This window comes from Anas acuta, chromosome 19 (assembly GCF_963932015.1).
Source record: "Anas acuta chromosome 19, bAnaAcu1.1, whole genome shotgun sequence".
NCBI lineage: Eukaryota > Metazoa > Chordata > Aves > Anseriformes > Anatidae > Anas > Anas acuta.
In genome coordinates this window covers 8,425,887-8,438,173 of record NC_088997.1, presented here as the reverse complement: position 1 = coordinate 8,438,173, position 12,287 = coordinate 8,425,887, and the positions used below count along the sequence as shown (strand labels likewise).

Sequence of the window (12,287 nt, the reverse complement as noted above, 5' to 3'; positions counted from 1 at the left end):
CCGCCCTCGGAGCAGCCCCGCGGCTCGCTGAGGGGCTGCGGGGGAGAAGCGGGGCCGGCCGCGGGGGTTTAACCCCGGGTGTGCCCCCTCACGGAGCCCCGATCCCACCCGGGGGCTCGGGAGGGACGGGCGGGGACGGGAAGATGGCGCTGAGGGGGGCTCGGGGCTGAGGGGGGGGGGGGGGGGCGGTGGCGGCCGGGTGCGGGGACAGCCCCGGTGCGGGGACAACCCCCGCGTGGGGACAGAGCCCGCGTGGGGACACCCCCGGTGCGGGGCCAGGCTCGGTGCGGGGCCAGCTCCGTCCCCGCTGCCCCGGAAGAGGAGGAGCGGGCAGGGAGCGGCGGTGGTGGCGGCCCCACGTGTGGTAGCGGCATGGCGGAGCGGGCGGGTGGCGGCGGGGGGGGTGTCGCGGACCCCCGCGGGGTGCTGAGGCAGGGCCGAGCCTTCCTCGATCTCTTCTGGGACATCGCCAAACCCGAGCAGGAGGTGCGGCTGGCGGCCACCGAGAACCTCCTGCGGCACCTGAGGGATGGCGGAAAGGTGAGGGGGGGGACCGGGAGGGATGGAGGGATGGATGGAGGGGGGCAGGCGCGGCCGGGTCCCGCGGGGTGCTCGGCGCCTCCCCAAAAACGCCTGGTTTTGTGTTTCAGGACGAAGAGATGCAGTACGCCCTCAAACGCCTGGTGGAAGGGCTGGGAGCCACCCGTGAGGCCGCCCGGCCGGGCTTCAGCTTGGCCCTGGCGCAGGTCAGTGCTGGGGCCGCTGCTCCCCCCCCCTGAGGGGGCCGTGAGGGGTTCGGTCGTGCCTCAGGAGCAGCCTTCAGTGGCGAAATATGGCCAAGTTTTTACACGTGCTGCGTTTAGAACTGTCTGGGCTTCTTAAAATTAACTTCTTTCTGATATTGGGTGATTTTCGTGGGAGATCTGAAAAGGCAACCCTATAATACCCGCTTCAGGATACTTTCTTGATGCTGTTTGAGTCTATAACATGACATTTAGTTGCAGACATTAAGTCTATACACATAACTTTATGTCATTGCCTTGGATGTGACTCCATCACGCCTAACAAGCTGATAATACACAGGAGCCTGTGCTCTTCCCGCTTGGATCAGGGCCTTGTCCATGCTGAAAAGTCTCATTGCTTTTCTACAGGGTCACATAGTTGCAGCAGGATGCTCTCTTTATTAATCCTGCTATGCCACGTAAAGGAAAAAACAAAAAAAAAGGAATACCAGCAGATATATTTATGTCTGCATTAGTTGTAATTCTGACACATATTTTACTGATCTAATTGTGCTCCATTATTGCCCACAGCAGCACATCTAGTGTTCAGGTCTGTTTTGGCTGAACTTGTTAATACTTCATAGAATGAACAAACTGCAAACTGAGCTGTCTCATCCATCTCCTCAGGTGTTGCAGGCTTTTGAGGAAATTCCAGTATTTAGCGTCCTGGAACAGATAAAAGAAAAACACAATCTTGAAAAAGTGAAGAAGGTGAGTCTGTGCATAGCATCATTGAACAGCAAGTTTAACTTTCTCTGTTCTTTGGCTGTTTGGAGCCTGGATACTGTAACTTTGGGGTTCTTACTGAGAGAAACGAGTACAATGAAATAACTGAAATATTTCAGAAAACTGGAAGTTGATGATATTCTTGTCTGTCCGTGTTTTATCTGAGCTTTGTTTGTGTGTTGGAGAGAAAATCTAGGACAGTAGCTCTTAAACGTAGTATGGGGGGTTGTTTTTCAACTCTGTCAGAGTTGTAGTCGAATGTGAGATCTGACCTCTCAGTGGGATGGATTTTTACTCCAATATTTTTTCTTTTTCAGAAACTTGTGAGAAATGCAGCTTTTGGAAACTTTTTTGGAGTTATAGCGCTATTTCAATCTGGCCGGCTTGTTAAGGTAACACTGCTGTTACGTTGCTTGTCAGTAGGGGTTCTCAGGCTGGCTGGAGTAAAGAGAGGATGTGGAGAGAAAGACTAGGCCAGTGGATGAGATGGGACTTGGAGCATCAAGTCCAATTCATTTCTTTTGCATTATCCATAGAGTTTTTGTACCTTCTAAATGTCTATTCCTGACTAGAAAGTAGAAACTGTGTCAGATGGTACCAAAAGTCTCACTACGTCTTATGGAAGGAAGGCGTGTATAGTCACATGCAGCCAGAAAATACTGTTGGGAAAAGTTGCACATCAGGAAGCAATTGTTTTCTTATTTGAAGTAGACACAAGGGTCTCAGTAGTGGATTATTTAAGCCTTCTGTTTAACCTCTAATATATGTCTTCTATTTTTGATGTACTTTTCCTTTCTAGGACCAGAAAGCTCTGCTGGAGAGTATCCAGCTTCTCCAGCAGTTGGCACAATACCAAGCACACCTCAAAGATCTCCCTAGCAAAACTATTGTGGACATCCTGTCGGAGGTATAGCCACAGCATGTGGTGGATAGGAGGGAGGACTTCGCTTTGGGGACTGCTTTTCCATTAGTTTGTTCATAGTTAAAAGTCAGAGGGGAGTTATGGAAGAGTAAGTTTAAACTGCAGGACGTATTTTCTAAGTTGTCTGTGGGCAGATGCTTTTTTTCTGAGAAGGATGCTCTGGTTTACCTTAGTCTGTCTACTCCTGATGTTAGGTTTAAATGTATTTTGAATCTAATCTTTCAGAAAATCCAAATGTAAGCCGTTTTGACTCTTTGAATATTTTATTGATGAAAACATTGAATCATTGAATGAAAACCATTCAACACAGTTGTTTACCAACAAATCCTACTGAAATAAGTAACTTTTGATGGAAATATAATTAAAAGCTAATCCAAGAGTGTTTACTCCTCTCTGAGCTGCACAGCAGTACAGACAGGAACAGGCAGATGGCAAGAGAACAATTTCAGCTGGAGCTGACCAGAACTTCTGTTTGATGACAACATATTGTCCTGCTCCCTGTGGTTAAGCACCTGGGGACTGGATAGTAATACTGGATAAAAATTTGTTCATGATTTTTGGTTGCACCATAAAAGCTGTTTCTAAAGTTTCTGGAACACTCAGGCTTTTAGTAAGATGCCCTACAATACAGATATTTTCATATACTACACAGCAGGTTGGTAAAATGCCCTCAGATGTTTCTCACATGCTCTCTTACCTTCATTCTGACCTAGGTTCCTGAAACCATATTTGAGGAGGTCCTGTTTGGTATCCTGCAAGCTGACTTCACTTCAGCTTTCAAGTCTCCAGAGAACCTGCACCTTTTACTTGTGGGCATACAGAAATTCCCTGGTGTTCTGAAACCTAAAAAGCTGAAGAAGCTGTTTGGATCACCTACTATTGTAAATGAAGAAAATATTCCCAAGTAAGTTGTTAAAATTAAGACTATCAAATCCAATATTATTGGTCTCTTGGATAGCAGTGAGAAAAGTAACGCTTTCCTTCTGCCTGCATTTGCTACTGCAGGTGTTATTAAGAGGTAGGCACTAACTGCTCTGCCGTTTACTAAATTATAGCTTTGCCTGCAGTGCTCTGTAAATGTCCTGCATTCTTCAGTGGGATGAATTTGGCCTTCAGCAATCCCCTTCCAGGCCCATTCTCTCACATCGTATGCTTTCTTCTTCTAGACTTGTAGAGCTTCTGCAAAGTGCTGCCAAGTCAGAGAAGAAGGACAAGAAATTGCCCAGTGTAGGGCTTGCTTTGCTCGAAGTTTCATTAAAGGAAGGTGCCTTTGAACTGTTCTGGAAAGAAGCTGTGGAGAACGGGCTATTCAAGGAGAAATCAGGGCCTGTGAGGTTTGTTTTAACATACACTTTGTTTTTTAACCTATTGTTCTTCTGTTTCTTGCTTCTGTTTCTTGTATCTTTCTGGTCTTGTGGTAGGATGGAACTTACTGTTTCTTATAAACAACATGAGAACATTTGATTATTTAGGTATTCATGAGAAACTTTATAGGAAGCCTAAATCCACAAGTTACCAGTAAGTTTTCTGTTGGAATTATGATGTGTAACAAATTTGGGCTTAAATTTACCAAGGACAGCACATGACAGTGATACCCCTGTCAGGCATAAAGTTGTCTTCAATCAGTAGTGTGCTCCTACAAGACTTGTCAGAGGAACTGTACCATTCCGTTCTGTAAGTGTCTGAGAGAGTGGCTGTTTTGTTGTCATGGCTTAAAGACAACTGTGTAGATAAACCAAGGTTGTGAAATTTGTATCTAATACTGCTAGAGTTGTGCTTTGTAGGATGGGCTCCATTAAAACACCTAGATATTATTGGGCTCCTTTGGTTTGGGTGCTGACATGGTCTGTGTTTTAGAAGGGTATGGCTGGGGCTGAAATCATAACAGTGTCTACTTCAGCTCCTTTTCCAAGTCTAACACTAGATCTTTGTAGGATTATTTAAACTGTCTGTGGAGACTCATGCTGTACAAACATGCTGCAAAGTCCTGAACGTGAGTGTGAGCATTTTGGGGGAACGTAATTTCATTTTTTGGACCATAGCATGACAGGCTGTGGCCAGGTTTAATCTTTATTAGATCAAGAGTTTGAAAGTCAGAGGTGCACTTAGATATTTTCTTAACATATTATATGAATATCACAGTGAAGGGAAAACGTTTTTCCAAGTTTAAGCCTTGTCTTAGTTGGCTTGAATTGGGTACATCTGAAAATAACCTTTGTGTGCTCAAAAGTATTTCCTTTTTAGCCTGTTTTTCTGCAGAAGTGTCTGCAGAATGTCTGCCTAGTAATTCTTAAGCCCATTAGGCAATTTTGATCAAATTTGACAGCAAGTTTCACAAACGAGTAAGTGTTTTTAGGCCTGTGGAAATAAACATGTAGAGAGAAGAGATCCAGCAAGTGCATTGAGGAAGGGGCTGCTGGTGTGTACTGATCTATTTCTGGGCAGCAGAGGACCTGCTTTGGACAAAGATCTGAACAGCTGTGCTAGCCAGAAGGAAAATTTTCAGCAGTATGATTTTTGAACACTGGATCCATGTAGAAAACGTGTGTTTTTGACTTCTGTCTTCTTGTGTACTCCACATAGCCTGCATCACCACTTCTTCTCTGTCTTATCTTTCTTTGTGGCTTTACGGCTGTGGCTCTACTTGAGAAAATGTTAATGTTCTTCGTTTCTGCTCAGTTACATGTGCTACCGGTTGCTGGGGAGCGCTCTGCCCTTGTTGTCTCTGGATCAGCTACAGATGGTTCTCAAAGGGAAGGTGATGCAGCTCTACGGAGAACATGTGGTAACAAGTCAGGTGGGTCCTTTGAAAGTACTTGTGCTCAGGCCTGAAGCCCCTGTTCTGAGCAGAACCTCCCCCCAGCCCCTGTCCACCTTTCCTGTTACATGTCTTCTTGTATTAAAAATAAGTTTATGTGATTTAGACCTTGGACTAAATTTAGCCCTTACTAAATGTAGTGTTATTGTGTGACTGCTGGTTGCAGTGGGCTTTTATAAGACTGCTTTTGATTGTTATTGTCTATTTGTGTATTACTATTCAGACTTATTTTAAGGAGCTTGAAACTGTTCAGCACTGAGCCCCCTGCTTCCATCGGTGCAGCCGAGAAAGCTCTCGCCATGGGGGAAGCAGAGGAAGGGCAGCCCTCAGCATGTTGACAACGTCATGTGTCATCCTTTGACAGGCCTTTTGATTTTGCATGTCCAGAAGCTCCTTTTTGTCTGTCATTGTGCTGGGTGTTGCATGAACATTTGAAAGCAAAGGCAAAAAGGGACGACTCATGCTTTTGTGTATTTTAGTGCTTGCTTCAATATGCACATCTCAGTGCAATATGGGAGTTGGATTTTGGAAGTCCTCTGCCTTCCCTCCTGTGAAGCAAGCAAGCAAAAAAAAACCCTGCAACAAAGGGAGGAAAAATCAAAGAATACCAATAAAAATGGGCTTTGGCTTGTCTTTTCATGCTGTCCTAGTCCTAAATATTCTGATGTAGGCCCCAAAATCATTGCCGTCTCTTGGGAGGGACAGGACTTTGTAGTCTTTCAATTCTAGTACCAAAGCAGAAATGGATGTGCACTTTTGCTCTGAAAATAATGATTATCATGGTGCCCCTGTATATGAAGCTACTTTCGCCAGGGTTTATCCACTGGCTTGCTTGTTTTCCTGCATCTTGCTTCTTTTTGTGTTCCACAGTGAACTAGGCTGTGTTCTTCCGTGTGCATCAAAAGATTTGCTAATTTAATTCCTGTCTGAAGGGTGCAAATCACTGAATGCAATGTCTGTCTCACAAAAGAAAAGCCTAGTATTGTTGATGAAGAAGTAGAAAAGGTCTTAGTTTGATTTTCTTTGCTGTTGATTTTGTTTTGTTTTCTTCCTTGATACAGGTTGTTTTTGGAAAGCAAATGCTATAATCTTGTACTTTCTTAGGGGATTCAGGATGCTCTTGGAGATGAAACTAGACAAAGCTTGAGTCTGATATTGACTGACAGTTATCTTACTGGATCTATTTTTATGTTTAAACAAGCAAGCAAATGTACTTGATTTGCTTTTGTTGGGAAATGATTGATGAATCCCCCGTTGTGAGTTATTAGCCTGTTTATGGCAGAATCTTCCGGAGTTTTTCTCCCAGCTTTCATACACATGTATGGAGTTTTAAATACAGGACCTTGTGAAGTTGTGTTTTGTGTATAATGGCTTGCTGGAGGATTTATTTTATGGTTGGATGGATTTGTAGTTAATTGGAAATCTATAAACTCTTTATTTTAAGACCATTGTTCCCTACACATTCATTACCGTTCCTGTTCCTGCTGGGTTGCTATTTTGCTTATGACATGGTGATACCAGATAAGCTGTTTTATTGATTCACGAAAGTTTCATTTTTTGGAGTGAAGCCACAGACTGCCCTCTTAAAGGTTTCACCAGTTAAAGTTCTGCTTTTTCAGAACAAATGAGTGGGAATGAACACTGTAGGCTGTGAAAAGATGTGATGAAATGAGTTGTGTGGTGAGGTGAGATGTGTCCTGGTCTGCATGCTGTTGGACAATGTTCCAAGGGCCAAGAGTCTGCCAGCTGCACACCTTGCAGACCAGTGACAGCGCTTAGGATAGGCCTTAGCACAAAAGAGCAACACTTTAGGACATGTTTTTAGGGTTAAACATGTCAACTCCTCCTCCTTTCAGAATGCCTCAACACTTCAGAGACACCAGGGAGAGAAGGTGGGATTTGTTCTGTGCACTGTAGGTCAGCAGGCTCCAGGGCTGCTAGAGGAGACCAGAAATAATGTGGGAGAATTTCTGAATCAAGGGAAGGTGTAAGGCAGATGGTGTGAGTAACATCCTGAGCTCATCCCCATAAAAAGAATCAGCCTAAGAGCTTCGCTGCACCGGCCAGCACATGGTCCAGCCTGCTCAAGCTTGACTGGTTGGGAAAGCCCAAATTGAAGGGTTGAGGTACATGCCAGGATTCTGTGGTTGCTTACAGTGGTTCCTCTTACGTGAGGAAGACCATAAGGTGAAATAGGTGACTTTTCTGATCCTGTCTAATTGTATGACAAATATTCAGACATGTGACTTTAATTTCCTTATTGCAGTCAAATCTGGACAGTGGTTTGTGCTCATAAAGATACTCAGACTCAGTGTAAGGTTCTTAACCTACTTGTTTGACTCTTTTTTTCAGCTTCCAGACCGATTTAAATTTGCTCCAGAGATGGAAGCATACGTAGATGCATTTCTGAACAGCTGTGATGATCCAGAGAGGCAGCTAGCAGTAATGATCGGCTTCTCTACTCTCACAAATCAAGGCTACCCAGTGGTGCCCAGCATTTGGAGGGTAGTCAGACACCTGCAGCCAGTGGCATTGCAGAAATACATTGACTGGCTCAAAGACATGTTCCTTAGGCCAGACTTGAGCTGTTGTTTAGACTTCTCAACTAGCCGTCAGAAGCAGAACCCAGAAAATGTAAACAAGTGAGTATGTTGGTGATGCACCTTCTTTTTTTTCTTTCTGTTTGTGGTTGGAGTAGCTACCTGTGTGAAGTCAGGGTCGGACAGCCAGAGTTTGCTGGCTCCCTTGCCATGAGCTGACAATTGTTTCCTGTTCCATTTCCTCTGTCCCAGAAGGTTCAGGCCCAGCATCTGACTCTTTTGCTGGGACAAAATTAAGTTCTCATGTAGGAGCAAAGCTATGAGAACCAGCCAGAAATCTATTCCCTGATCAGAACAGACTGGATGGCCAGAAAAGCCTTTTCTCTTGCTTTTCTAGCCCTGACAACAGTTTTGGAAACAGGCAAAAGTCTCCAGTGGCTTCCTTTTTCACTACAGACTCTCAGGTCTTTGTAGGAATTGCGTATTCCTTTTATCTGAGTGTGAATATTTAACTGCTTTGAGTGTTCTCAGCTTCTTGGCCCACAGCAAAGCACCCACTTTGTGTCTTAAGTCTCCTGTGAATATTTAGGTCCTTCATAGACATTTGTCACAATTTCCAGCTAGGAAAGCTTCCCAGGAGGCAGCTCTGTCCTCCACTTTGGCACAGCTACTCACTGAATATCCCAGCTTGGTGCTGTGGATAATGGGTTACCTGGGCAGGGAGCTCTTCCAAAGAAGACATAAGCTGTTAAAACACCGTGTGTGTGTGTTACGTGCCCATAGAGTGAGGTCAGAGGTGGACTAATGCAATTCCTGAAGTATCATCAGTGAACTGTGTAGTTCCTCAGCGGTGTAAGGATGTTGCCTTTTGCATAGTGTAAAGCAAAATTGGGAAGATTGTATCTCTTCTTACTTACCTGTTACTTTCTTACTGAAGAAAGCAACACTAACACTGAAAGCCACCTCTTGCTGCAGTAGATTGTGAGGTTTGTGTTTACTTTAGTGTAGCATTCATACTGCTGATTGTGTTTGCTTCTTTACTGAAAGAACACAACATAAGATTGCTCGATTGAGGAAATGGATCATCCACCGGCTTATGAGCATCATTGAAAGTCCAGTGAAGAAAGAAGAGGACCTTGTCATGGACATTTCCAGGTGAGAACGATTTAAAGGCTTAATGCCACATGTGCTTGCAATAATTCTGGTTAGATCTACCGCAGTATTCCAGCTGAGCAATTCCCATGGCACTGGGCAAATTGACGTGGAAATATTCCGTAACATTAGTCATTTAGGAGACTGGGTTCTGTTTTTAAAATACATTCTGCAAACTTGGACAAACTCTTCTCATTTATACACTTATGATCAACTTGGTCCTATACATTTTCAGTAAATTCTAAATTCCTGCTTACCTAGGCTGTTTGAGGATGTCACTGGTATTTATCTTTCACTTTGAAAGCCTTGGAGGATATAACCCAGGTGTGACAATCCGAGTATTGTATTGTGCGGCCTCAAGTGTTGACACTTCACTTTTGTGAAATCATGAACATCCTTCTCTCTTTTTACCCCTTATACCTTGAGGAAAAGGTTTTAATGTAGATAGGAAAAGGTTTTAATGTAGATAGTGGTATTTTTCATGGCTTGGAGGTCCTTGAAAATAATTTGGTAAATATGTGGTGGTGTGTTCTATTTGGTTTTGCACACATGGGCTGTTTTTGCTCTGTTATGACCAAACTGGCAGTTAATTTTTTCTCATTTTGTCCATTCTAGGTTTTGCTTCTTCCATGCTTTCTTTGAGACTAAGAAAAAGACTTCCCAAATACCGGAAACAAATGCCCTTTTATCAGAGCCCCTAGATGAACAGGCTCACTCACTGGCAGCAAACTACTTCTTTGGGTAAGGGTTTTGCTTGCATTTGCTTGGAAATTTCTCTTCTTTCCTGAGAATAAAATCACCCTGCAAATGGCACAGCAAGAGGTTTGGGCCTGTGAGCTGGAACTGGAGTGTTTCTGTTTGACTCTAGGACCAGGGAATGGCTTTTCTTAAGGAGACCCTAAACAGATTTCCTGAAAATCCTAAACTTTTTTTCCAGTAAAAACATTTTTGCATGGCAAACTTGTTATGTGCGTGATGATCAGGTAAATGTAGAGTTGAGCTCAGAATGCTTTTTCTCATATGTTTTCTGTTGTCTCTGTTGCAAGCTAGAAGAGAAAGGACTGTAGAGAGGTTGGGGGGTTACACAGGTTGTTATTGGCTTTCTGTCCACTATGCATGAGACTAAAACAGACCTATAACAACAGACACTCTTAGGTACTTGCCAAGGCTGATGCTGTAACCTCAGTAGAGGCAAAATAGGTGGGACATAGAATGGGAGACAGCTGAGGACAAGAATAATAGACAGTGTACGGTGTCCCTGGGGGCACTGAGACAATGAGCTATACATCCCTGTGCTTGGATACATGTATGGGTTGAAATTATGCCCTGTGAATCTGGGCTGTGACCAGAGTTCTGAGATGAGTGCTCTGCCTCGGGCATTATTTAGGGGAGTATGGAGAAGGTCATCTTTTTCCTCTGCTGATAACATGCTGACTGTTTTTCTTTGCAGGTTGCTTCAGACTTTAAACACTTTGAGCGTTTTGGGGGATACAGCAGAGGCTGCAGCCTTGAGGGAGAAGCACGTCCATGGTGTGACTGCCGATGGGAAGCTGTGGATCTTTCTCCTTGTTGAGTATGCCAACGAGCTGCTCTCCAGTGAGAAGTACGTCAAAGCTGTGAAGCCTTTTACCAAGGATCAGAGAGAGGCCTGGGAGAGGTGAGAGGCTCGGGAAGCTGGGTTCTGGGTTGCTGGTATGAGGAAGGTAAAAAAGCTCTAGTCGTAGTCTCTGGGCCGGTAAAAACTTTTGGCTCTATTCTTTTGTCCTCCTGTTGTTCTGGCTGCTGTAGCAGAACCATTTGAACCATTTCACAGGCAGTGGCAGTTTTGTTTCTTTCCTTTGAGTATCCTACACCAGGCACTGGGTAGCAGGATGCCTTCCTGTTCCTCATCACCCAATTCCTTTTTGTTCCACCAGTGTGTTAAGTGTGTGTAGGTGGCTGTGCCCTTCTCTATTTTCACTCCTAGTCTTTCTCCCAAGCATGTTAGCAACTCTGCTAAGCTTTTCTCCTAATAATGCCTGTTTTAACTTCCCAGTGACTCTTTCTGGTGCTCTTTTCTGAGCTTTATTTCCTATAAAAGTCTACTATGCCTTGGCTGTAGTATTAGGAATGTAGCCTGTGCCCAAGTGCAGAGGTTTTTTTAAGCCATACAGAGATTGAGATGCTATTGTTGGGTTAATTTGTTGGGTATACTGTACATATGTCCAATATCTGTAAATTAAATGCTGAGTACAGAAGATGGTACTGAAGATTTGGTCATGATTTTAGTCTGATCATAGGAGAGGATTTGCTGTTGTAATTGTGAAAGACTCAAAAAGATTTCTTTCTTCAGAACACTTCAGTCTGTGAAGAACCTGCAGAAGAAGGAAAATAAAGCAGATAGTGCCAAAATCTTTGCTTTTCAGCAATTTCTGCTTTTAATGGCCATTCACCTTTTCAAGGTAAGATCTCTGAAGCATATTTGAATGGTGTAAAATATATTGACAACTGGGTATTCTGAACACCCAGCTGCAGATGTTTTTGTTCAGAGATCCAATCTTTCACAGCCTCTGGCTACTAAAAACAGGCAATTGGCAGCTTATAAACTCTGGTTCTTACACTGACTGTAGACATCAACTTACAGGGGCAAAGTTTGGTTTGAGCATTATTTTTGCCCTTGATTTGCTGCTGAGTGGAGTAATTTCTACTTATTTTAATATTTTCTTCTGCAAAGGGGTTTAGCAGCTGATTTTAATATCTGTACCTATTTAGAGACATTCTTATATTTGGGATATATGACTTTTGTTGCTGTTAGTGGGGAATTCACAGAGAGGGTGCTAACTGTCTGCATGTAATTGAACAGAACCCATCTGAGACAATGGATCTTCTGAGTGACCTTCTGAACTGCACGGAGAGGGCATTCAGCAAGGAACCTAAGAAGAAAAAGACCGGTGAGTCCTTTCTGCAGAAAGAAATGGGGTGGGATTGTTAATGCTCTGTCAAAGGACAGAAAATCGTGGTTCTGCATTAGTGAAGCACTCTGACTCCATCATTTCTGGCTTAATGCAGTTGTCCCCAGGAGACTCTCCGTTGTTCTTTTCCCATGTCTTTCTAAATTTCTTGCCCGTTTTCCATCCACATCATCATCTGGTGGTGTTTCTGGGTGCCCCTTACAGAATAGGTGGGCTTCAGGGCTGGCTATGGTTCACTTGAGTAGCATCCAAGTATCATCAGTCCTATTAAGTCCTTGGTCTGTGCTGCTGAGAGTTTGCTGAATGCAGCCAGCAGGCCTGAAACTTGCTGCTTTCAGAGCTCGAGTTGTGGGCCATCTAAATGTGTCCCATGTGTAGATACAGCCTGTTTGCTGC

At 43.9% G+C, this 12,287-nt stretch overlaps 1 protein-coding gene across 1 annotated transcript in view; it reads left to right on the top strand.

Moving 5' to 3' along the window:
* The first annotated feature begins 185 nt into the window (after nt 1-185).
* MYBBP1A (MYB binding protein 1a) overlaps nt 186-12,287 on the top strand; it is a 59,776-nt gene continuing 47,674 nt past the window's right edge. The window contains exons 1-14 of the mRNA XM_068655986.1: nt 186-540; nt 651-746; nt 1,410-1,493; nt 1,826-1,900; nt 2,308-2,415; nt 3,144-3,334; nt 3,597-3,764; nt 5,110-5,227; nt 7,601-7,890; nt 8,836-8,943; nt 9,556-9,681; nt 10,391-10,597; nt 11,273-11,381; nt 11,783-11,870. Coding sequence (XP_068512087.1) covers nt 373-540; nt 651-746; nt 1,410-1,493; nt 1,826-1,900; nt 2,308-2,415; nt 3,144-3,334; nt 3,597-3,764; nt 5,110-5,227; nt 7,601-7,890; nt 8,836-8,943; nt 9,556-9,681; nt 10,391-10,597; nt 11,273-11,381; nt 11,783-11,870 — 1,936 coding nt within the window. The 5' untranslated portion in view covers nt 186-372. The remainder of the gene's footprint in view (nt 541-650; nt 747-1,409; nt 1,494-1,825; nt 1,901-2,307; nt 2,416-3,143; nt 3,335-3,596; nt 3,765-5,109; nt 5,228-7,600; nt 7,891-8,835; nt 8,944-9,555; nt 9,682-10,390; nt 10,598-11,272; nt 11,382-11,782; nt 11,871-12,287) is intronic.